This window comes from Schistocerca piceifrons, chromosome X, assembly GCF_021461385.2.
Source record: "Schistocerca piceifrons isolate TAMUIC-IGC-003096 chromosome X, iqSchPice1.1, whole genome shotgun sequence".
In the NCBI taxonomy this organism is placed as follows: domain Eukaryota; kingdom Metazoa; phylum Arthropoda; class Insecta; order Orthoptera; family Acrididae; genus Schistocerca; species Schistocerca piceifrons.
This window is the reverse complement of record NC_060149.1, coordinates 255,069,401-255,096,806: the sequence shown is the minus strand read 5'-3', so window position 1 is coordinate 255,096,806 and position 27,406 is coordinate 255,069,401. Positions and strand designations below refer to the sequence as shown.

The following is a 27,406-nucleotide window of genomic DNA, read 5'->3' as shown; positions in this document are numbered from 1 at the left end:
CTGGTCAAACCAGATTAACCTGTAATTTTATTTTATGTTACAAGTCAGCCCAGCAGTGTGGTTGTGAAGCTGAAAAGACAGTGTCTCACATCCTGGTGGAATGTCCCCTCTTGGTTCTCCATGCTAAGCTTTGTTTTCAGAACTCTTTGCCTCTAATATTGATGGATGACATGGACAGTTAACTGGTTCTCTGTGAAAGTGGCTTTTACACATCTTCTGATTAGTTTCTTTATATTGGAACATTTTAGATTAGGATTTACTGTGACTATTATAAATATCAATTGAAACTAAAAGTTTACTACAAGAAATCATAATTTATTTTATTTGCACTATGTGTTTCAAGAGGATTAAACATCCATCAACTGGTTTTATTAATTGACGTAAGCAATTTTTGTGTTATGTATACGGCTTCGGGGTAGCCTGTGACAGTCTCCAGTGGTCACTGACTACTTTTCCTATCATGTTTACATTGCGTACACTTTGTTTACACCTAAGCCACTGGAAACAGTGCCACAAGCTACCAACAGCTGTACACACAGATCTACTTATTCAATGAACAGTTTAAGCTCTATGAAACTTGTTGATCATGTTTTAATTTGATCTAGTAAAATTAACTGTGAGACTATACTGACTGCAATATTAAATTTGTACTCAGATTCCATGTTCATAAATATTTTAGTTCATCTTACATGACAATGGCTTGATATTGTGAAATAGCCACCTGAACAATTAATATGTTCCCCGGTTGCTGTACTTTGTTTATTCTCAGTGCATCTAATTTCAATGTCTTCATCATCTCTCTCACTTCCAATTTTTGTTTTGTGTATGGATTCATTTTGCTTCTGACTGTAGTTTTTGAGTCCTAATTGTGAAGCTATCCAGTTGGGAAACTGGGACATACCACAGAGGAGGCTTGAACATAAGAAACAAAATTTTCACAAATAAACATATTTCAGTCTCTTAGTTTGCATTTGATTCTGTGTGTGTCTATTGGCTCAGATTATTATTTTACTTTCTTATGATGAAGATTTTACAATTTTTTTTTAGAAAATATTCTCTTCTAATTTTTTTTATGTCTTTTGTGACATTATAACTTCCATCATAGTAAATGAAATTAGTTTGTACAAAACAGAATCTTCAGTTACCATAGTCATTTCTCTCTATATCCAAGGTGAATGGTTATTAATTATAATAAAATTGTGAAAATGTCAGCCCCCCCCCCCCCCCTCTCCCCTCACTGCCAAAAACAGAATTCAAAAATTTGTATACATTATCTAGCTTCTAGCTGTTTGCATTATATACTGTCTCACCACTGTTTATCATTCCCTTTTCCTTTCTTTGTTTCCATTCTCCTCTCATTCCTCCACTTTGGTGTTTGAGGTTCCTCTTTCTCTTCGTCCTTCCTGTGGACTTCTGAAGGCCGGCCCTCGTGTCTTACATGTAACACGTGACTGTGTAACGCGGAATTCCCAGCTCTGGGTCGACAGGTAGGGTTTGCATGTAACCCCTGGTACAGGCCAGGTCCAGGGAGGGATGATTGCATTCCCTAATTGCCGATTGGTCCCTCTGTCAGGTGTTCGGGAGGTGTGACCTGAGTTGTGAACAATCACCTAAGGGAGCGCCCCCTTGTGGAGGGGGTTCCCAGTTGCAAGGAGCATGCCATTGAAGATGCTGGCAATTGTGGGGTACTTTCTCGCAATGGACCAATCATCTTCACAATCACCATGTATGAATCATAAATGGAATGAGACTAAAAATTCGAGGACCCTTCCAGCTGCGCCACGGTTCTTCGTGGCCTCATGTACTGAAGATGGTCAGTCTGTCACCACGGTAAATCAGACAGAAAGGTGTTGATGCAGTTGCCGACCATGTGAAATCCTGCTCTTGTTTACGGAATGGCACATCGTTTTTGGAGACTACTCCTGATTCTCAAGCACAACAACTGCTTGCCGCCTCACTTCTCCATGTCTACCCTGTTCGTGTCAAGGCCCATAGAACTCTGAATTCTTCCCATGGTGTTATTTACAGTAGGCTGCTCGACGGTCTGACCGAGTCCAAAATCCAATCTTACCTCTTGTATCGGGGTGTCATTGCCGTCCATCAGGTGATGAATTGGGTAGATTTCTCCTTAGTGCCCACCCGCACTCTTTTTCTCACCTTTGCTTCCATCTAAGATGAAAGCAGGCTATGAAATTATCGCAGTCCAACCGTACGTTCCTAACCCAATGTGCTGCTAAGAGTGTCATTTCAACCACACTAAAACGTCTTATCGACACCAAGCCAAATGTGTAACCTGTGGTAGGGATGCACATGAGGGCAATTGTCCACCTCCTTCTCCCTGCTGTATCAACTGCAATGGTGGCTGTGCCACCGCCGCTCAGGAATTGTCTTGTGTCTTGATGAGCAGGGTGTCTAGGAGATCCAGGTAAATGAAAGAGTGCCTTACCTAGTCATAAACTGTTGGCTAGTCACAAACCCTGCATTCTCCTGTCTTGCACCTATAGTTCTCTTGTTACCCCCCGCTCCATGAAGGACATGGTCACGCAGACATGCAACTTCAAATTCAGCTCTGAGGTTGTGGAAATCACCCAGTGTCAAGGTACCATTGGCATCCACCCCGTCCAGCTGTGCAACAAGCCATCAAACTCTCACCTCAAGGGGTGAAGACACAAGCTACACAGCCAGTAGGCTGGAAAGGACAGAAAGGGTACTCCCATGAAGTCTTCCTATGTCCCTCCAGCTAAACAGCACCCAAGTCTTCCCCTGCTAACTGGAAAGGCTCGAAGAATTCCACCAAAGGCAAATGGCCTTCTCCTTTGCCGACTCGAAGTTCCTCTTCGACGGTGTTGCCACATGATACCCTAGCCTGGCCAGTCGCCGGTGCGCACCATCAACCATTTTTCTGTGTTGGACTCCACAGAGCGACAGCAGAAGCAATCTCATGCTTCTGTGGACTTCAGGGAGCAGGATCCTCTTGCTTCTGTGCCCTGTAGCAGTGACTCTTCACATTCTGTCACTTGGCAGCCGCTGAAGTGACACCCCTTCATCTCTTCCTTGTCATGACTCTCCTCCAATGGAACGTTCGCGACCTTCGGTCTACAAAGAGGATTTACGGCTGCTTTTGGCTTCACAGCATTCCCTTGTATTTTGCCTTCAGGAAACAAAATTGTGCTCTCACGACTGCTTTCATATTACTTACCGATTCGTTTTTACTTTCCCCTTGAGGTCAGCATTCCATCTCATCGGGGTGTCATGCTGCTCATACAGGATGACATTCATAGTCAACCCATCTCCCCGGTTACGCTTCTTCAAGCTGTTGCAGTTCTCCTTTTCCTTCCCCACCTGACTTTTTCCATCTATACCATTTATGTCCCTCCATCATTCGATGTCACCAGGACAGACTTCCTTTATCTTATTGGGCTGCTACCTCCCCCATTTCTGCTACTCAGTGACTTTAATGTGCATCATCCCTTTGGGGTTCTCCCAGAATCTGTCAGAAAGGTGTGCTTTTGGCTGGTCATCTTAATCAACTCAACCTCTTCTGCCTTAACACTGGAGCACCCACATTCCTTTCAGACTCCTGGCACACCTTTTCCCATTTGGACATCTTTCTGCACTGTCTAGCTTGCCCATTGTCTTGAGTGGTCCTTTCTTTCTGAAACCTACTCGAGTGACTATTTCCCATGTTCTATCCATTTGCTGACTCCTACCCCACCTGCATGCTCAAGCAAATGGCAGCTTACTAAGGCTGAGTAGTGGCTTTATACTCCTCCCTGGTGGCCTATGAAGAGCAGGATTTCCCCAGTTGTGATGACCAGATGGAATACCTCACAAACGTTATCCTTACTGCTACAGAATATTCCAGTCCTCACACTTCCTCTTTACCACGCTGTGTCCCAGTCCCTCGGTGGACTGAGGCATGCCACAACGCAGTTCACGCGTGGAGATGTGCTCTCCGCGTTTTTAGCCGTAATCCTACAATGGCAAACTGCATTCATTATAAACAAATACGTGCAAAGTGTCGTCACATTCTTTGGGATAGCAAAAAAGCAAGCTCGATTTCATTCGCTAGTTCTTTTAACAGTTCCACCCCTTCCTCTGTCATGTGGAACAACTTCTGACGGCTCTCTGGGACCAAGATCCATCCGCCAATTTCCGGCTTGAGAGTAGCAGATGATGTTATCGTGGATCCTTTTGCTGTCTCCAACATTTTGGGCTGCCATTTTGCAGGAATTTTGAGCTCTTCCCAAAATCACCCTGCTTTCCTCCATCGAAAACAAGTGGAGGCGGCTTGGGCAATACCCTTCTCTTCTCAGAATTGTGACTGCTACAATGCCACCTTTTCTATGAGGGAGCTAGGTCATGCTGTCAGTTCATCCCGATCCTCCGCCCCAGGGCCAGACGCTGTCCACATTCAGATGTTGCTGCACCTTTCTCTTACGGGCAAGCACATTCTGCTTAACACATATAACCAAATCTGGGCAGAGGGCACGTTTTCCAGATTTTAGTGTGAAGCCACTGTCATACCCATACCTAAGCCCCATCTCTGTTACCAGCTGCATTTGCAAGGTGATGGAATGTATGATTCATGCCTGGCTGGTATGGTGGCTCGAGTCTCGCAATTTACTAACGACTGCATCTTGTTACTATGTCCACCAACGTCATAAATGGTTTTCTGTGGAAATCCCAGACTGTGGCCGTGTTTTTTGATTTTGAGAAGGCCTATGACACCTGCTGGAGAACTGGTACCCTCCATACCTTTTCATGTGGGGCTTCCATGGCCGCCAGCCCTGTTTCCTTCAGGCATTCTCAAAACACCAATTTTTCAAGGTGTGTGTAGGTTCTGCCTTGTCGGACACATTTATCCAGGAAAATGGTGTGCCTCAGGATTTGGTCCTGAGCGTCGTCGTCCTCTTTGCTACCGCCATTAACCCTATAATGGCCTTTCTTCCACTGGGCATCTCCGGCTCTGTTTTTGTTGACAATTTTGCCATCTGTTGCCGTTCTCCACGGACCTGTCTCACTGAACGGTATCTTCAGTGATGTCTTGATCACCTTTACTCCCTGAGCATCGACAATGGCTGTCTTTTTCCACTGACAAAACCGTCTGTATTTCTAGTGGTGCAAATGGTTTCTCCCACCATCTTTACGTCTTGGGTCTGTTGCTTTTCTGTTTGTTGAAACTATGAAATCCCTGGGGCTCATGCTCGATAGGAAACACTCTTGGTCCTCTCATGTGTTTTACCTGGCAGCCAGTTTTACATGGTCCCTCAGTGTCCTACGTGTCCTCAATGGTACTCCCTAGAGTGCCGGTCAAACCACTCTCCTCCATTTGTACTGGTCCATTGTCCGTTCTAAAATCAACTATGTGTGCTTTGTTTATGCATCTGTATGTCCATCCTTCTTACGCCATCTCAACACTATCCACCATCATGGCATCCGTTGGGCAACTAGCGCCTCTTGGGCTAGCCTGGTTGCGAGTCTGTATGCTGAAGCTGCTGAACTACCACTGTCCTACCACCGTGACTTTCTCCTCAGCAGGTATGCATGCTGTTTGTCTGCCATGCGTGGCCACCCATCCGATGCCTCCTCCTTCGATGATCCCTTTGATTGCCAGTGTGGAGCATGTCCCTCTTCTCTGTTACCTCCTGGAGTCCACTTTTGGTGCTTTCTCCGTCAGCTTAACTTCACACTACCTGCAACTTTCCCAGTGGGTGTGAACCCTTTATCGCCTTGGCTTCATTAAGTGGCCCATTTTAACCTTGGCCTTCATTCACTTCCTAAGGACACTACTCCAGCTTCGCTGTATCGCCTTCAGTTTCACGGTCTTCGTGTGGAACTTCGCAATAGAACCTTTGTGTACTCTGATGGCTCTCGGACTTACCGTGGTGTCAGGTGTGCCTTCATCATTGGCACACACATCTTTAGATATCGGCTTTCGGCACTCTGCTCTTCACCCTTATCAGGCCACGGAGTACATCCGGTGACACAAACTTTGCAATTGTATCCTCTGCTCAGACACTCTCAGCGCCCTTCAAAGTCAATGTGTGCTGTACACTGCCCATACCTTAGTGCAACAGATCCAGAAAAACTGCCACTTGCTCACTCTTGAAGGAGCCACTGTGAAGTTTGTGTGGGTTCCTGGTCATGTCGGTCTGCCAGGAAACAAGACTGCTGACTCTGCTGCCAAGGCTGCAGTGCTTGGACCCCAGCCCACTAGTTCCTATATTCCCTCCAGTGATCTCTGTTTTGTCATCTGTCAGGTGCTGGTGTTCCTTTGGCATCCTTATTGGTCGTCCATTCATGGGAATAAGCTCAGGATTATTAAGCCTCTCCCGGCAGCTTGGATGATCTCCTCTTGGCTCTCCCGCCGGGAGGAGATCATTTTAAATAGGTTGCGTAATGGTCACTGCCTTTTTAGCCATCGTCATTTCATAAGTGGCCTCCCCCACCACTTTGTATACATTGCTCTCATGTTTTAACTGTCCACCACTTCCTGACAGAATGTCCATTTTTTTTAACTGCTTGCCATCTGAGTTATTGGCCGTTTTAGCAAATGACGCGTGGGCTGTCGACCGCATTTTACCTTTTATTTGTCAAAGCAATATGGCAAAGGCCATTTAAATTTTAGTTTTTGGCTTCCATTTCTACATGGTGTCTTTTGAAGCCCTTTCTCCACATACCTGCTTTTAGCTGTCTTCTCTTATGTCCAATGGGATTAGTTGTTTTTTAACTCCTCTCTGTCTTCGTGTTCTACAGTTTTGACATGGGTGTGTATGACCGCAGTTGTTTTTGCACCGTAAAAACAAACCAAAACTGACATTCAAAACAATAAGAAAGTAACTCGATGTGTAAATCATTATGTTAAGTCAAATATTATGATACAGTGAAAATGATGAACATCTGATTCTTTTTGTCCATAGGTTACTATGTAAGCAGAAGCTTTACCATCTAAATTAAGAACTTGATTACCAGTAATAGTATATTTTTTATAGATAATGTGCATTTTATTTGAAGCAGATTTAGGACATTATTTTGAAGGTGTACAGTAAGTTACTAAACTGTTCACAGGGCACAGCAGACAGATCCAAATGATCATCTGGCGGAGTATTACCTTGGACTTCAGTATGCTTACAATGGACAGTTAACAGAAGCAGTAGCACACGTGAAATTGGCATTGAATTTAAATGCTGAGCATGTTCCTTCCCTTCAACTTCTTGTGTTACTTTTATCAGCACACAAGCAGACTGCTGAAGCCCTGCAACTGTTGGATGCTGTTATACAAGAATATCCTGATAACATGAACTTGCATTACACAAAGGCACAGCTAGAGCTACAACATCTTGGAGGAGAGGTAATATTATCTGCTTACGTAAGTTATGTATTTTCTGCTAATTACTGTGTGAATACAAGATAGGAAAGTGAGACCAGATGTTTTTTAGTTAATGTAGGTAAAACAAGACAAAACATCAAGAAGCTGGTATTAGAAAATTAAATGTAAAAATTCACGTCTATCCAACAGACTTGCATAGAATACATGAGAATAATTCAGATGTAGTATAATTAAAGCTTTGAAAGATGACTAAAGGTTGAATTAACTGCACCCACTTTAGCGAGAGCAAAAAATGTGCTATGAAGGTCAGTGGCAAACATGTAATCAGTGTTTTGTTATGTTACACTGAGAAGCAAGGACATACTGTTTGACTTAAAAATTTCAGTGTGAAAACAACAGTAAGAAAAAGGAAAACACTTAAATCAATGTAAAGTGAAATAATATTTCTGAGAAAAAGGCTATAACATTTTTGAGGAAATACAGAATGGGAATTTTGATGAAGGAAAAATTACTTTGAAGTTGTCAGCACTAAATACGTAAGACATGATTTGCTTCAGAGTATGAAAACACATAACAAAAGTGTATATTAGAGTATTAAGTCAAAATGACCAAAGCTTTTCATCCAGATTTTCAAAAATCCACTTTTTAGGCCCAAAAATAACAAACGAGGAGTGATTTATGAGAGTTTCTTTTTTTTCCCCCTGTTGTTAGATATGATAGCTTCATATAGAGCAAGAACACTTACAATTGTTTCCTTAATTTTTTATGAATTTTTGAAATTTGAAAATTTTCATTTTTTGAAAAGTTTGGGGTTAGCTATCTCAGGTGGGACTGAATATAAAAATATGATTTTTGCACAGTTTGTACACGTACATGATAGCAAAGTACTGTAAAAATTTCATCATAGCTATCTGACTGTGAACAAATATATGAATTTTTGAAAATGAGGAAATAATTCACATTACTCTACAGCTGATCTTATGGCTGTTGCCTATTTAAATGGTTTATTGTTTCATTGTAATAAAATTTAATTGTGACATATATTTAGTTCACATGCTCACCCAATATTCATTTAGTTTATTTGTTTTTAATAATGCAATATTAAACAATAGGAGCTTTCGCTTTTGTTCTGTGGTAATAAAAATGCCCATTTTCGTTTAGGTTTATTGTCAATAAAGAAGTAAATTGTTGCTGGGTGTGGCATTGTAGAAGTACTTGAAAACCGTCAATGACTTTGATATAGTTAGACAAACTTTGTTTAAATTTCGAGTAAGTTCTTCTGTAACATCAGTGTGTGAGTATCGTGAGAAGAAATATATTCTGAAGTACAACCACATTTTTGGAAAAAGTGCTGTGATCCACTTAAAGTTCATACAAAGCCTATTACTAAAGGTTTGAGGGGAAATAAAACTTGAACATTTGTCCTTGTTATGTGAGAGTGAAACAGCTTCCCAGGTGAAACGTAATGTGATTCCTGGAAATTTCCTGTGCCCAAATTGTTACTTAAAAGTATTTGTTGTGAATCCAAAACCAGAATCATGTGACCTTGTTAATGATATTTATATTCCTAATAAGGAAGCTGTTAGCATACTGGATTTTGCTCGTTCTAACAAGGGAACCTCCCCATCGCACCCCCCTCAGATTTAGTTATAATTTGGCACAGTGGATAGGCCTGGAAAAACTGAACACAGGTCAATCGAGAAAACAGGAAGAAGTTGTGTGGAACTAGGAAAAAAATAAACAAAATATACAAACTGAGTAGTCCATGTGCAAGATAGCCAACATCAAGGAGAGTGCAAGCTCAGGAGTGCCGTGGTCCCATGGTAGCGTGAGCAGCTGCTGAGCGAGAGGTCCTCGGATCAAATCTTCCCTCGAGTGAAAAGTTTAATTTTTTATTTTCAGACAATTATCAAAGTTCAGGCACTCTCCAAAATTTCAGGACATGTTCAGATTTACTTGGACATATGCAGGATTTGACGGTCTTCACACGGAAAAATTTGAAAACGTTAAAAACATATGTTTTGACAGGGCACAGGGAAAACTGTGAAACTGTTGCATTCATTTGTTGCAGTTTATGTGACAAACTCTGATGTTTGCATCACTTTTTTGGGAGTGATTATCACATCCACAAGAAAACCTAAATCGAGCAAGGTAGAAGAATCTTTTTACCCATTCGCCAAGTGTACAAGTTAGGTGGGTCGACAACATATTCCTGTCATGTGACGCACATGCAGTCACCAGTGTCGTATAGAATATATCAGACGTGCTTTCCTTGGAGGAATCTGTTGACCTATGACCTTGCGATCAAATGTTTTTGATTCCCATTGGAGAGGCGCGTCCTTTCGTCTACTAATCGTACGCTTTTGCGGTGCGGTCGCAAAACACAGACACTTAACTTCTTACAGTGAACAGAGACGTCAATGAACGAATGGACAGATCATAACTTTGCGAAAATAAAGAAATTAAACTTTTCACTTGAGGGAAGACTTGAACCAAGGACCTGTCACTCCGCAGCTGGTGACGCTAACCATGGGACCACGGTGCTCCTTGGCTCACAGCCTCCTTGATGTTGCCTATCTTGCGCATGGACTACCCAGTTTGTATATTTTGCTTATTTTTTCGTAGTTCCACACTACTTCTTCCTGTTTTCTCAATTAATCTGTTTTCACTTTTTCGAGGCCTATCCACTGTGCCAACTTATAACCAAATCTGAGGGGGGTGCGATGGGGAGGTTCCCTTGTAAGTATCTCCTGCTTCGAAAATAATAAAATTAAGTAACAGAAAAAAAGCAGGTATTGAAAATGAGGTACAACAAATTTCAGACAAAAATAGAAAAGATTTGGAATAATGCTTTAATAATACAGATACCAACATTATTTCTAAAGAAGAAGAAGAAGAAGAAGAAGAAGAAGTAGAAGAAGAAGAAGAAAACCTACCACCAGCATCATCTGACACTGAATATTTGAGCTTAATAGAGAAATTAAAAAATAAATGTTCAGGAAAAGTTAAAATTTAAGTTTGCTCCCTGACTTACAGTCAAGAGAAAAAATAGTTCATGAATTCAACGTTTCTCATCATTTTGTTAAACCAACCTGAAAATTAGTGAAAGAGCAATACATTCTTCCAGTTTTAGGAAAGAAGAAAGGAGTAAGTATAAGTGAAGAAACAATTAAAAAGATCCAGCAGTTTTTTGAAGATGATGAAAACAGTAGAATGTTCCCAGGTTGCAAAGATAGCAAAAGAGTTGTTTTAAATGGAGTGCTGTCAAATTTAAATGAACTTTATGTATCTTTCAAAAATTCTCATGCTGAATGCGAAATTGGAAGGTCAAAATTTTGTGACTTCCACCCTAAGTGGTGTATTTTGGCTGGATCCTCGGGGACACTCTCTGTATGTGTTTGTTTATAACATCAAACTGATGATTACAGATGCGGAACTCAATGATTTTAACTACAAAGAGTTACTAGATTTAATGGTCTGTGACACTAACAGTTATGACTGCATGATGAGTTTGTGTAATAAATGCCTTGGTAAGGAAAGCATTATTGAATTGTTTCACGAATATGATGAGAAAATGCCAGACAGTATTACCTTCAAACAGTGGGTCACAACTGGCCGGGCAGAAATGATAACAGTGGTTGGAATCTTTAACTGATAAATTACTTCTGGATGGTATGGCTTCTCAAGAGCTGTCGTCATCCACCATGCTTCAGTCATCTTTCCAACAATGTTGCAATCCACAGTAGCCCAGTTAAACTGATTGTTGGTCACAGCAGTTGACTGTTGGTGATTTTCTAAAAATTGAGTGTTAAGTGAAAAACACAGTGCCTGCACAAACCTTGGAGATAGTGTGTTTTATGTTTCAGGCTCCCCTAATATGCTTGTGATCTAGTGTACCTGCCCAACGTAAACTGAACTGTCTTACCAACAGTCAGTACAAAATATGATAATGTCCCAGCTACGTGATGTGCTAAACTTTTCCATTCACTATGGTGAATATGTTATTTATGAAGCAGATTTACACAGCCAAGTAAATGAAGAGAACTGAACAGTAAAATAAAATATTTGTACACATTTCTAGTTATAGCTTGGAATTCTAAGGACTGTCTTGAATTCATTGTAAATTACATGGAATGGTAATGATACGGCAGAACAAGTTGGAGTATTGTCAATATCATCTTAGGTTTTTATGTACTTTGCCATGCACAAGTAATCGGAGATGTAATTTTAGTAACACACAATTTAGAAATCGGATGAGATATATTTGACACACAGATTTGTCCATTTTTATAGAGAATGCAAAATGTGTGAGGCACACACATACATATTCATATAAAATTTTTATCCCATATTCTAAATGGTTGTTATAGGGCAATGGTGTCTCCAGCTGCAAAATTCCTATTCCCCTTTTTACCAGTGTAAAGAAAACAGAAAATTTACCCAGAACCTGGTGTACAGAATTAGTTGAAATGTTTCTGTCTACAAAAAGTGCTAAACAGTTATTCAGACTATAGTTTTCGTATGTTTTATTTGTACCCACAACTGTGTTATATCAAAAATCAGTTTTCAGTTTTTATCTTGCTGTAAGGTTTCTTTGAATTACATCCTGTAATTAGTAAATAAGCATGGAGGACAGGAAAGTAGTCACCCCAGGAGGCACCTTGCTAGTGCCATGTACTACTGCCTTGAGCCTCGATTAAGGCCTCAATTTGATGAAGAAGAAAGTCCACGTCCGTCTTCAGGTATGACATATCCGACTGAAGCCACTCATTAATGATCAGAACCTGTAGAGCTACCAAATTGCAAGTGTGTTGAATGATACATCCTCCAGCTGTTCTAAATAGTCCCAGATGTTTTCAATAAAATTAATGCCAGTCTTGGTGTGAAATAGTGCCCGAGTGTTCATTAAAGCAGGAATGTAGTGTACAGCCCTTTAAACATATCTGTTGTCATCTTGGGAAACCTGGGTGTTCACAGCATGCTCATTAGTTTCACATTGAATGGTGAAATAAGAGATTTCACAACAAATGGTTCTGGGTAAGCTTTGTTTTCGCCACAGTGTAAAAAGGGAGAAGAGGAATGTCACAGCTGGACACACCACTGCCGTATAACCACCATTTAGAATCTTGGATAAAAATTTTACAAGAATATTTTTAAAATGAAAATTTCTGTTATAATTAAAGCTCTTTTTCTTGTGACACATACTCAGTTTCAATAAAAAAGTATATACATTGAATAAAAAGTTTCCTTTTAAAAACTGAAATATTTACAATGCGACCTTATTGACTGGCAGTCATTGACTTCCTGCTCAGTGCCCAGACGTGAATTTACTAAAGTGGTATAATGCAGTTCTCTGGGAAAAGGTGGAGGGGGGGGGGGGGAGGGGGGGGGGGTTGCAGGCAGGCAGGGAGCTGATTGCTTACAAATGGTACAAAAATATGAGGCATCAGACAGGAATTTAAAAAAAAACTGTATAGAAAGAAAACACTGAAAAATATTGTCAATGTATACAAGCTTTTTTCATTTAACTATAAGGGATTTTGCATGTTTGTCAAATTTTAATTTATTTTCATATTACCAGTTATTAAAACACTACTTTTGTTAAAAAATTATGACTCAGTATTTATTAATTAATGTTTTCATTGGTTCATAAATACAGAATTAATAAATACAGAATCTGAATAAAACAATGAAAATAAAAGGTGGGTATTAGGTATATTTGACCCATCAACCTCAGTATTAGAAAATTTGTGTGGTACACGCTCACCTACCAGTTAGTATGTAGATAAACTGAAAATATTTTGTGCTTAACAGGGCTCATGTGTCAACTAATCTTCAAAGGTGATTTTTTTAAATTGTTGTAGTATTTCATGAATACTGGGTACTGAGCTTCCAATCCTGTAAGTATGAAGGTAATTGATCTGGACCTGTCAGGAAGGTTCCTCGTTACATAAATATTGTGCAGGATCAGGAACTAAAAAAGTTAATTTAAGTGAACAAAACATATTCAACAGATTGCAGATAGTCCAGCTTCTTAATCCTTTCAAAGGATTACCATTTGTGCCTCAGAACCTAAAAAGTGAAACTGTTGCAGGGAACTGTTTTGATCAGTTCATTTAAGGATGGTGGAGCAGGAACAAGACAGAGAATGTGCTGGGAATGAGGAATGAGCGTCTTGCTGAACAAGACTGACCTGAAGGGAATAATGAACAACTGTTCCTTAGAAGTCATTCCTCAGTCCTTCAAATCACTTAAGTGAATCATCCCTTTGACATATTCCTCTGTGAGCCTTGTAACCTCCCTGCCCCTTTTACACTTGTAGCTTAATTTTGCAGCAATAAAACATGGTACGAGGGCAGTTCAATAAGTAATGCAACACATTTTTTTTCTCGGCCAATTTTGGTTGAAAAAACCGGAAATTTCTTGCGGAATATTTTCAAACATTCCCGCTTCGTCTCGTATAGTTTCATTGACTTCCGACAGGTGGCAGCGCTGTACGGAGCTGTTAAAATGGCATCTGTAACGGATGTGCGTTGCAAACAACGGGCAGTGATCGAGTTTCTTTTGGCGGAAAACCAGGGCATCTCAGATATTCATAGGCGCTTGCAGAATGTCTACGGTGATCTGGCAGTGGACAAAAACACGGTGAGTCGTTGGGCAAAGCGTGTGTCATCATCGCCGCAAGGTCAAGCAAGACTGTCTGATCTCCCGCATGCGGGCCGGCCGTGCACAGCTGTGACTCCTGCAATGGCGGAGCGTGCGAACACACTCGTTCGAGATGATCGACGGATCACCATCAAACAACTCAGTGCTCAACTTGACATCTCTGTTGGTAGTTCTGTCACAACTGTTCACCAGTTGTGATATTCAAAGGTTTGTTCCCGCTGGGTCCCTCGTCTAACCGAACACCATAAAGAGCAAAGGAGAACCATCTGTGCGGAATTGCTTGCTCATCATGTGGCTGAGGGTGACAATTTCTTGTCAAAGATTGTTACAGGCGATGAAACATGGGTTCATCACTTCGAACCTGAAACAAAACGGCAATCAATGGAGTGGCGCCACACCCACTCCCCTACCAAGAAAAAGTTTAAAGCCATACCCTCAGCCAGTAAAGTCATGGTTACAGTCTTCTGGGACGCTGAAGGGGTTATTCTGTTCAATGTCCTTCCCCATGGTCAAACGATCAACTCTGAAGTGTATTGTGCTACTCTTCAGAAATTGAAGAAACGACTTCAGCGTGTTCGTAGGCACAAAAATCTGAACGAACTTCTCCTTCTTCATGACAACGCAAGACCTCACACAAGTCTTCGCACCCGAGAGGAGCTCACAAAACTTCAGTGGACTGTTCTTCCTCATGCACCCTACAGCCCCGATCTCGCACCGTCGGATTTCCATATGTTTGGCCCAATGAAGGACGCAATCCGTGGGAGGCACTACGCGGATGATGAAGAAGTTATTGATGCAGTATGACGTTGGCTCCGACATCGACCAGTGGAATGGTACCGTGCAGGCATACAGGCCCTCATTTCAAGGTGGCGTAAGGCCGTAGCATTGAATGAAGATTACGTTGAAAAATAGTGTTGTGTAGCTAAAAGATTGGGGAATAACCTGGTGTATTTCAATGCTGAATAAAACAACCCCTGTTTCAGAAAAAAAATGTGTTGCATTACTAATTGAACTGCCCTCGTATTTTTCCTGCATCAACTTGTGCAGTGCCTGTCTGTAGTTGCCGTTGGATGCAGTTTCTCTTACTTTCATGGTCCTAACACCCCCTTCGAGCTTAACCAGTTTAATTGCTAGCCTTTTGGAATGTTGTCTGTGCCTGGAATTTATTGATGAAAAGTGTAGCAGGTGATTCAGGAAAAACCTGGGTGCATCAGTTACCTTAATGACCTTTGGGTAATAGGATGTACTCAATGTGAGCATCTACAAAATCTTTAGTCGGTTTTCAAATGCCTCCTGCAGAATGGCCTTCACAGCAGACTTAAAAAGTGCTGTTTCTTCTATCACGAAGGTTCATTTTTTGAACATGTGCTTAGGGAAGACGGTCTTGTTCCTACAGCCGACCATATCAAAGCCATTGTCGACCTGCCAGTTCCAAAGAACCTGAAGGATCTTGACCAGCATCGCCAGAAGAGCGTTCAGTTTGTTTGATCTGTTGGTAGGATTTCCAGTCAGTCAGGCAATGTTTGTGCTCGGCTTCACATCTGACTTTCTTTACATCAGGTAAACGTTTAACCCTGGCCTGTGACGCATGTTAGTATGGCATTGGTGCCGTCTTGTCCCATTGGAAGCTGGATGACACCTATCAGCCCATCATTTATCCTTGAAGATGCTTTCTGCTGCAGTGTTGTTATTCACATGTGGTAAACAAGGTGCTAGCTACTATTTTAGGTGTTAAAGAGTTTCACTTTCTGTGTAAGGGGCAATGTTCCTCCTCATCACCAACCACGAAGTCATTGGTTTCCTTATTTGACCCTCATTCGAAGCTACGGGATAGGACAGCACACCAATTGCAGATATGGTGTGCCTTTCTCAGCAACTATTACTATGGTGTTTGTTACCACTCCACGGCCAGAATGCCAGTGCTGATGAATTAGCATGACTACTGGTGGGGCCCAATCCCGAGTTCGATCAACAGAAGGCTCTGGTGTTCACTGTGCCACTGGTTTTTCCATTGCGGCACATGAATTCACAATTGCCACTGCTGCTGATGTGCTTTTCCAAAACATGGTTTTGGCTGTCCAGTTGGGTTGGATGGAGCGCATCTCTTCAAGTGCAGATCAAGCATGGTGTATGTTTTTCCTCCTATGTGATCAGTTCAGTGTTGTCAAGGGTGGCTTCATGCTTGCCATGATGGAGCAGTGCTGTTGAGTTGTTGTTCCCCAGGCAATGCCACCCTGTTTCACATAACTTCGAACTCAGAGGTGGAGTGCTTTGTACATACATTGGTGACCCAAATGAAGTCTGTGTCTGCCTCTTCCTGTGATGGCGACGACGGCTACGATGATGACTACATACAATGTGGTGCCAGTTACTGGGTACAGACTGCCGGAACTATTGCATGGGCATCTGCCATGGGGTTTCCTGGATTTGCTGCAACCTGAATTGCGTGCCGCAAACCAGACCACTGCAGTTTCCTCTTGGGGCTGTCGTTTGGCCACAGTCCTTCGGCCAGCAACAGAGGTGGCTGCTGGATGTCTTGGTGGGCCACAGAGGTTTGCAGTTGTTTGTGCTGGAGATCAGCTGAGAGCATCTGACCCGCTATGCAAAACAGCTGTGCCAGTGCTCTGTTGGGACATCATCACTGTGGTCTTCTGGTAACCTGAGTGGCAGAGTTTTGGTCACAATGTTGTTCTGAGTGAGGGCTTCCACTTGAGGCAGTGTGCTCTTCTGTTGTGACCCCTCTACTCCCTCTGCTGTCCTCCTATTGCCTACAGCTTTGGCCTGCAGTGAGGCTCGCACTTAAGCTTGCCAATGTGGAGCCCATGGGTTTTGATCTGACCTCCACCTGCTCCTTCTCCACACCATTCTAGGTGGTCTAGCCTCCATTGCTGCCAGTGGATTCCACCCCCTCCCCTCTCTCCAATTGCCTCAGCCATTAGACTCTTCTTGTGGAGCCAGTGTTGTCTGAATTGTCTCCCATGGTGGTCGGTCTGCAGCCAGGTGTTCCAGAGTCCTCTCCAGTTCTGTGTCGGAGGCTGTGGCCCAAGCCTACTCATTTTTGGCCCTATGTGACCTTGTTTGGGGGGGGGGGGGGGGGAGGGGGATTTACTATCCCCAACAGCGGACATCATGATGAAAGTAGATGAGCTGGGATGGGTAGCACAGTGGGGTAATGTGGAAACCTGCCACGGAGCACACATGTGATGGATAATATGGTTAGACCCCTGGTGAACATGGACTTGGTGCAATGGAACAAGGGACCGATGACTATGCAGTTAGGTCCTTTTAAACTTTAATCCCACCACCACCCCTGGCAAAGGTGTTTACTTGTGGGCAGCAGTAAGCCAGGTGGGTCAGTTCTTGCACAGTGTTGTGTAGCAGTGTTGTGCTGCCTGTGCAGACACTAACCACCAATGGCCAGAACCATGTTCTTCTCTTCACACTGTAGCACCACGTGTTCTTGTACATGGTGTCGGTGTCAATGCCACCTTTTGTGGCACTGTATATCATTATAACTTCAGGTTTCTTCTGATGATTATACTGTCAGTTATTCATGAAGAGAGCTAAAAATGGTAACAACTTTGTTCTTCTTAGGAACATATCAAGCTATCATCATGTCTGGTTGGAAACATCTGAATGTGCATCTGCATCATTACTCTGCAATTCACAATTAAGTGCCTTTATGTGAGGGTTCATCGAACTAACTTCAAGCTATCCCTCTGCTGTTCCACTCTCAAACAACACGTGGGAAAAACAAACACCTAAATCTTTTCATGCAAGCTCTGATTTCTCTTATTTTATTCTGATGATCATATCCCCCTTGGTAGTTAAGTGCCAACAAAATATGTTTGTATTCAGAGGTGAAATCTGGTGATTGAAATTTCATGAAAATCAAATAATGTAGAGTGTACTTACGTTCTGTAGGTGTAATAAAGCCAGCAGGCAGTTCGCCTTTGTTTGTTTCATGTAAAAATGTTATCACTGGTGATATTATGTCCAGATTTTTCAAGCTCAGTCACCAGGATTTCCACAACATTCTCTTCATTGCGTGGCTCTGGTTTCTTCATTCTTCCTCAAATACACTTCCAGCTTCTAATAGTAGCTTGTTACACTGTTACAAACTGTCCAGAACTTTATACTGTAGCTACCAGGTTCTGATGACCCATATTGTCCAAATGGAAAACAACCTTGATATAGGACCAACTGTTCATCCAAAATTGTGCACCATCTTAGAATTTAGGCCCTTAGGGTAGTTTCCAACATCTCAAAAACTTGTCTGATAGTTTCCAGTTTGTCCTGTGACCTATGTTTGTGTCAGGCTGCTGCATGTCTAAACACAACATCCTCAGAATAGCATGGAGGCAGTAGCAAGACATACACTGATGAGCCAAAACATTATGACCACCTGTTTAATAGCATGTAAGTCCACTTTTCAAACACAGGACAGCAGTGAATCTGCTTGGCATGGATTCTACAAGTCCTTTATAGGTTTCCAGAAAATATTTGTCACCAGATGTCTACCGAGTGGGGTGGCGCAATGGTTAGCACACTAGACTCACATTCGGGAGGACGACGGTTCAAACCCGTCTCCAGCCATCCTGATTTATGTTTTCCGTGATTTCCCTAAATCATTTCAGGCAAATGCTGGGCTGGTTCCTTTGAAAGGGCACGGTCGATTTCTTTCCCAATCCTTCCCTAATCTGAGCTTGTGTTCAGTCTCTAATGACCTCGTTGTCGATGGGCCATTAAACACTAATCTCCTCCTCCAGATGTCTACTCACTGGTCACAAAATTCCTGAAAATTACAGGATGGTGGTTTGTGAGCATGCAGCTTGCGCCCGATCTGTGTTCCGATGGATACAGATCATAGGCAGTTGCTGGCTGAAACATCAGTTTGAGTTCATTATCATGCTCCTTAAACCACTGTAGCACGATTCTGGCTGTGTCACAAAGAGTTATCCTGCTGGAGGATGTCATTGCCATGAGACAAGACTTCAAACATGAAGGGATGCGGGTGGTCCACGATAATGTTCATGTAGTTCACTGCTGTCATGGTGTCAAGTACTACCATAGGTCCCATAGAACTTCAACTCAGTGTACCCCATGACACAATTCTGCTCTCACTGGCCTACATCTGTGGCATGCTGCACATTTCAAGAAGCCGTTCGCCTAGATGGTGACATGTAAGGACCCAGCCATTGACCTGGTGTAAAAAGAAATGGGATTCATTCAACTGGTGATCTGTTTCTATTGATCCACAGTGAAAACTCAGTGATGCTGTACCCATGAAGTCGTAACTGATGATGTCATTGGATCAATACAGGAACATGTAAGGGTCGTGTGGTGTAGAGCTCCATGTTCGACAATGGCCTTTGAACGGTGTGCTCCAAAACACTTGTGCCTGCACCAGCATTGTGCTGTGTCATCAGATCTGCCGCAGATTGCTGCCTATCCTAGATTATACAGTGCGAGTCCTCTGACCTCTACATTTTGTGATGAGTTGTGGATGTCCAGTGCCATACAGCCTACACTTTATTCCACTATCCTCAAACTGCTTTCCATAGGTGCTCACGACAAACAACTGACCAGCTTCGGCATTTCAGAGGTTCTTGTTTCCAGCCGCTGTGCCACAACAATGTGCCCTTTGTCAAAACCACTTAAATCAGTGGATTTCTGCATTTGTGGCCCGTATCTTTGCTGTAACGACTGCACATTTGTCTCTCTTCTGCTTACATTTTTTCTTACTGTGCTGCATGCCTGCAACACCCATCAGGAGGCATTCAACCTCAGTGGGCAGTGGTCATAATGTTTTGACTCACCAGTGTAATTTCATTGAACAGTGTTCGGCCATGTGCAACACTCCGAAGTTGACTGATATATTCATTTCTCAACCTGTAAACACCTGTCAGAGTCAGGACACCAAGAAACTTTTTCATTTCATTCAAATCTGTATCCATCCAGTCCTTGTGAACAATTTGACCTTCCATGTTGGTCCACATCCACATCTTCTCAATGAGTGGTGTGTGAAAGAACAACATAAAACAAGACTCCTCATTATCACCGTTCCTAATCAAATATGTTGTCACCCCTGGTCTTCTTTCAGTATATCCGTTTTGCTCAACAATGTCACACTAAATTGTTCTTAGACTTTTTCGTAAAGGGAATCATCATCATCATCATCATCCTTCTCCTGCTTCTTCTCCTCCTCCTCCTCTTTCTTCATGTTGTTATGAGGCTTTAGCAACGTGTACCTCATTAACATCATCCCTGGAAAATTCAGATTCACTGGATAGGTATTCAGAATCGGAAGACTGCTCTAACAGTACCCTTATCTTCTCACCTGATAGTCCTCTTCTCTACACCATTTTCATTTTGTAGAACAGACAACTGTTATATGAATTAATGTACCAAAATAAACATTTGCTTATCACAAGGACAGTTGAATGCTGAAAGAATAACAGCATGAGTCGAAAATAGCAAATGGCGTAACAGACACTGCACAGATATTGTTTAAAAATTGCTTCTGACTGCATGGGCTTTCAAGGCCCATACTGGAGCAAATGTGAACCAACACTTTAACACAAAGCTGTAGGTAAATCTCTGTAATTATTTTCCAAACTTATGACTAATAACACAAATTATGAAAAGTGCTAAATATTCAGTAAAATAAAATGTATAGTTACTGACAGAAAATGTAATATAAATCACAAATGGACCTCTGAGCCTGATGGTAATTAAAGGATCAATAGATGAAAGGAGAAAATATAAAAATGCAGCAAATGAAGCAGGCAAAAGGATATTTAGTTGTCTGGAATATGCGATTGACAGAAAGTATAAAATGGCTAAGCAGGAATGGCTAAAGAACAAATGCAAGGCTGTAGAAATATGTATAAATAGGGGAAAGATAGATACCAGCTAAAGAAAAATTAAAAAGGCCTTTGGAGAAAACAAAAGCACTTGTATTGTTGCCAAGTGCTCAGACTGAAAACCAGTACTAAGCAAAGAAGGGAAATCTCTAATGTGGAAGGATATAGAGAGGCTACACAAGGGAAATTAACCTGGAACAATATTATAAAAAGGGAAGAGGACTTAAATAAAGGTGGGATGGGCAGTATCATACTGACTGAGCATTGAAAGACGCAAGTTGAAACAAGGCCTGTGGAGTAGATGACATTGTCAGAACTACTGATATCTTGGGAGAGCTACCCATGACAAGGCTATTCCATCTGCTGTGCAAGATAAGAGACAGGAGAAATATCATCAGGCTTAAAGAAGAATGTAATAATACAAATCCCAAAGAAAGCAGGTGCTGACAGGTGTGAATATTATCGAACTATGAGTTAAATAATTCATAGTTTCAAAATACTGAAATGAATTATTTTAAGAATAATGGAGAAACTGGTAGAAGCCAACCTTTTGATGGTTTTGACTGGAACACACTCTCTGAAGTTCTGAAGGTAGCAGGAGTAAAATACAGGGAGAGAGAGGTTACGAACAATTTGTACAAAAAACAGATGGCAGTTACGAGGGGCATGAAAGGGAAGCACTGGTTGCGAGGGAGTATGACAGGGTTGTCCCCAATGTTATTCAGTCTGTATATTGAGCAGTCGAGGAAACCAAAGAAAAATTTGGAGAAGGAATTAAAGCCCAAGGAGAAGAAATAAAAACTTTGAGGCTTGCCAGTGACATTGTGCTCTTTTTGGAGACGGCCAAAGACCTGGAGAGAGCAGTTGAATGGAATAGACAGTGTCTTGAAAAGCAGATATAAAATTTTAAAAAAACTGGATGAATATAGCTGAATTTAATCAGGCAGTGCTGAAGGAATTAGATTAGGAAATGAGACATCAAAAGTAATAGATGAATTTTGCTATTTTTACAATAAAATAACTGATGGCAGAGTTACAGAGGATGTAAAACATAGAACAGTAACCACTAGGAAAGTGTTTCTGAAGTAGAGAAATGTAACATTGAGTATAGCTTTGAGCATTACAAAATCTTTTCTGAAGGTGTTTGGAGTGTAACCTCATATGAAGGTGAGATGTGGGTGATAAACAGTTCGGACCATAAGAGAATAGATGCTTTTGAAATGTGGTGCTATGGAGGAATGCAGAAGATTAGATGGGTAGATCATATAAATGAGGAGATACTGAGGAGAAAAAAATTTTTGTGGCACAGCTAGAATAAAAGAACAGATCCAGTGATAGGAGACATTCTGAGACATCAATGGATCATCAGTTCAGTATTGGAGGGAGGTGTTGGGAAGGAAGAGGGGGCAGGGGCAAGTAAAAATTGTAGAGGAATACCAAGAGCTGAATACAGTAAACAGGTTCAAATGGATGTAGGCTGCAGTTCTTATTCAAAGGTGAAGAGGCTTGTACAGGATAGAGTGGCATGGAAAGCTGTGTGAAACCAGTCTTTGAACTGATGACAATGATGATGACATTCCACACCTCTCTTTCAATCACTAGAGCATTTTATACAGACAGAAACACACACTCATGACGTTGGTTTTTTGTTGCTAGTTGGGGTCGCGTCAGAGATATGAAGGTCAACTTTTTTTTTTTTTTTTTTTTAAAATGGGATGCTATAGTTTGGTACTTATTTTCTGATAGTGGTTATCTAGATGAATCCAATGATGCGTAACAGTAAGGTCTTTGAGGGTCAACAAAGGTGGCATGAACGTCCATTTACAGAAGGTGTTCAAAGTGATGACAATTGGTATCAGTGCAGTGCTGCAGTCTTCTTATCATGGATTGAGTGGTATTCCTTACGACATTGGCATATATTATTATTATCAGCATATATTATTATTATTATTATTATTATTATTATTATTATTATCATCATCATCATTATCATTATCATCTTGTGGCAAATAGTTATTTCCTGTACGTCAGTGCTGATTCCGTGCATTTCAAATTGGAATCATTAAGTAAAAAATTGTTATATGATAAGAAAAAATGATGTTATATTCTTTTACAATGGTATGTTCATAAATAGCAGCATTCAACATTAAAGTCAGTTTTATATTCAGTTTCTGCTCTCCACAAAAATTTGACTGCAAGAAACCAAATGAGGTGCTGCAGGGGTAAGACACTGGAATCTTATTTGAGGGACATAAATTTAAATTTCCATGTGTCTACCCAACAATTTCCCTGAACTGCTTATGCCAAATTGTGGGATGGTTCCTTCAAAAGGCACAGCTGATTTCCTTCCCACCATTCCCCAAAATGAGCTTGTGCTTCATCTATAATACTGTTGTCATCAGTAGGACATCAAACTCTAATCTTCCTTCATTGCTTGAGTTCCATTTATGTGCCACCTGTAGCCTATTTGGAAATATGGTGCTCACTAGATCAGTTCAATTTTCTCTGAAACTTTCTGCTCTCTTTTAAACCATCGTATTGAAAAAATTTCTCACTTGGGTCTTACATATTACTGAGTGGTAATTTTGTAATGGGTACAACTTCTTCTTCTTCTTCTTCTTCTTCTTCTTCTTCTTCTTCATCTGTTGAAAGGTATGGCTTGAACAAATATTTGCTCGAATACTAGTAAGAAATAATTTGATGTGGATCTACATCTACATGATTACTCTGCACTTCACATTTAAGTGCTTGGCAGAGGGTTCATCGAACCACAATCATACTATCTCTCTACCATTCCACTCCCGAACAGCGCGCGGGAAAAAAGAACACCTAAACCTTTCTGTTCGAGCTCTGATTTCTCTAATTTTATTTTGATGATTATCCTACCTATGTACGTTGGGCTCGACAAAATATTTTCGCATTCGGAAGAGAAAGTTGGTGACTGAAATTTCGTAAATAGATCTCGCCGCAACGGAAAACGTCTTTGCTTTAATGACTTCCATCCCAACTCGCATATCATATCTGCCACACTCTCGCTCCTATTACATGATAATACAAAACGAGCTGCCCATGCTCCCTTTCAATGTCCTCAGTCAATCCCACCTGGTAAGGATCCCACACCGCGCAGCAATATTCTAACAGGACGAACGAGTGTAGCGTAAGCTGTCTCTTTAGTGGACTTGTTGCATCTTCTAAGTGTCCTGCCAATGAAACGCAACCTTTGGCTTGCCTTCCCCACAATATTATCTATGTGGTCTTTCCAACTGAAGTTGTTGAAAATATTTTCAATTGAGTAGTTTTGTTGTCAGTAAATGAAATTGCACATTCCACAATGAAGAGTTTAGCATGAGGAATTTATGGGCAACATGAAATATGAAACTTCCTGGCAGATTAAAACTGTGTGCCGGACCGAGACTCGAACTCGGGACCTTTGCCAGGAAGTGCATATCAGCACACATTCTGCTGTAGAGTGAATATTTCATTCTAGAAACATGAAATATACTAATAAACTATAGCTCCTGCCCTGCACAATAACAACTGAAATGGGGAGGCTCATTGTTAGTACTGAGATGGAGACTTCTATATAAGAACAGTTATACCATGAATTGCTGAGCTCATAATGACGTTTTTAAATTATTCTTGTAGAGTTTAGGGATGTAAGTTGGCTGAGGGGTTTTAAATAGCAACAATACGACGTACCTAATTGTGCAACTTTATAGGTGGCTGACCAAAGGTGAGAGAAATATATCAAATTATGCAAGGGATTTCTATATATTAAATTTTGATTATTCTTATTTATTGGTCTATTATTGTATGCTATACCCTGTGCTATAAGGTGTAGACGACCATCACTATTGTAATTTACATAAAATCTTCAAGAAAATGTTTCTGAATTGTTTACAGTATTAAATGGCTGAAGGGTGCGTACAAGTAATTTTTTTTTAGATTAGGCAACTCTCCACTTAGTCCAGGTAATAAAAGAGATGCGAGACCTCAAGCAGTTAAGGCAAGATCCAGAGAAATGCCCCCATTAATGAGACCATTAAAATATTTGTGATCAACTGCCTCAACATTCACAACTTTGTTACAGAGTTTTAAACATTCCTATAGAGCAGTGGAGTTAACAGAACACTGGATGCCTAAAGTCGGCTAAAACCCACAGTTGAAAGCAGAGAAATGTTTGGGCTGGATCTAAGTATACATTTAAAGGATAGAGTAGACAGAAGTGGAGACATTGTATTCATCACAGTAGGAAAGGAACTCTAACCAACCAAGATAGTAATTGAACAATTGTTCGGCCAAAACTCAGTACTAAGAATGGGTAAATCCTTCTGTCAACCACCAGACTTGCTCTCAGACATAATCAAATTAGATGTATTTGTCTATGAATATTTAATTATCCCTGGTGGAGGTTTGTGGGTGTGAGTAAGACTTCTCACTCAGTGATGGAACATAATCTGGCTATTGTCCACTCTAATAAACTTATCGCTATCAAGAAGACTACTGCTGTATTATGGCTCTCCTCCTCCTGTTCCTCCTACCATTTTATCATGCCTCTGCAGTGGTCATACCAGATTAACCCAAAGTTTTATTTTGCTACAAGTCACTTCCACATTGTGTTTGCAGAGCCTTATGAACAGTAGCTCACATCTTGATGGAGTGCCCCCTCCTCCGGCTCTCCTTACTAAACATGATTTTCCAGGCCCTTTGTCTCTAAAATTGACAGACGACTTATGGACAGCTGAACTCATTCTCAATTTATTCTCAGGTATAATGTTTTAAATTACTTTCAGGGTGGGTGGGTGGGTTGGGGACATTTTCCACCAAATACTGGGTCTGGGAGACTCAACTCCACCAGGTTTGTCAGCTGCCTTGGTAAGATGGCACAGGAACAAAGCATACCACCTATGACGGACCATCCCTAGTAAAGCACTGTAGTATTCAAATTATCCTAAGAGCTGAGGAGAAACTCCACCCGAACAGGCCTTGGCCGCCGTGTCATCCTCAGCCCACAGGCATCACTGGATGCGGATATGAAGGGGTATGTGGTCAGCACACCGCTTTCCCGGCCATATGTCAGTTTACGAGACCAGAGCCGCTACTTCTCAATCAAGTAGCTCCTCAGTTTGCCTCGCAAGGGCTGAGTGCACCCCGCTGGCCAACATCGCTCAGCAGACCGCATGGTCACCCAGCCCAACAGTGCTCAACTTCAGTGATCTGACAGGAACTGGTGTTACCACAGCAGCAAGGCCATTGGCAAGAGCTGAGGATAGCTTTTGTTTAATTCATCACCTGTGTTGTCATCAATTGCTGTTTTGTGGAAAACTTTTGTGTGATATATACTCACTACCTCTTTAAACTGTTTTACCTAATTAATTGTTATGTTTGTTTACTTCTAGTTCTTATTTGATGTGATTAGGATATAAACTTTGGCCAATATTGTATGTATCCTTTCTGTTTTGTTTTAGCAAGCACTCCATACTGCTGGAAATATGTTGGCACTATGGAAAAACTTGTATGAAGAACAAATACAGGCAGATGTAATGGAACAATCAGATAGACGTAGTGAGACCCGTAGCGTTTTCCAGATGTACTCATCAGAATTATCTGATAAGGACTCTAGTAAGTGCAGACTTGATTTTTCATGTATGCTAAATAGTGCAGATATTGAATTTCTTGCATGTACTAATTTTTTCTGTTAAAACATTAATCTCTGCTTAACCTATCCTTGACCAGCACTCTCTCACACCCCCCCCCCCCCCTCCCTACCTACCTCCAAACTGTTTCTGCCAGGCACTCTGTCTCCAGATACACAGCCATTTCACTCTCTCCTCTCCCAAGAATTATTCCACCAGTTTGATATACATTCATTTTCCATGTCATTTACAAATGTATGTTGTTTTTAAAATGCTAGAAAAGTTATAATCTTCTGACACAATACTACTTCTATGAACACCAGCTCCAGCTACAATTATATTTTGAAATAAGACCTACACTACCCAAGATTACTACTTGCCACATCATCAGGAGTGCTTTCTGGTCATCCTCTGAACCTCAACAATATTCTAGTTTGATTAAGTGCTCCCTCTCAGTGTCTTTGTGGAAAGACTCCTCAGTTTATGTCAACTCCTACTGCAAAATCCCCCCTGCAAGCCCGAGGGTTAGAATAGGCACAAGGTATTCCTGCCTGTCATGAGAGGCGACTAAAAGGAGTCTCTCACCTTTCGGCCTTTATGTGATGGTCCCCTGTAGGGTTTGACCTCCATTTTTCAAAACTTTCCCAAAGGACGAGCCAGTTGGGGAAGGGCACCTTACATGGTCCATCGTGTCCATTGAGCATTGAGATCTTTAGCCCACTTTCTCATTGTGGCATTGCAGTCCCGCTCATCCTCCATCTCTTGAGTGAGGACACCTTCCTGGGTGCATTTTCCTCCACTCACTATGCAGTGTCGTTTTCTGCGCTGAAGAGGACCATGGAATTCCTTGCACCTCATATCCAGCATGGTAGCCAGACCGTTGTGGTGGGGGCACCATGTACGCT

At 41.5% G+C, this 27,406-nt stretch overlaps 1 protein-coding gene across 1 annotated transcript in view; it reads left to right on the top strand.

Moving 5' to 3' along the window:
- The window catches only part of LOC124722862 (tetratricopeptide repeat protein 7B-like), a 223,549-nt gene that overhangs the window by 143,444 nt on the left and 52,699 nt on the right, over window positions 1-27,406 (top strand). The window contains exons 11-12 of the mRNA XM_047247992.1: window positions 7,072-7,354; window positions 26,334-26,487. Of these exons, the coding sequence (XP_047103948.1) occupies window positions 7,072-7,354; window positions 26,334-26,487 (437 nt within the window). The remainder of the gene's footprint in view (window positions 1-7,071; window positions 7,355-26,333; window positions 26,488-27,406) is intronic.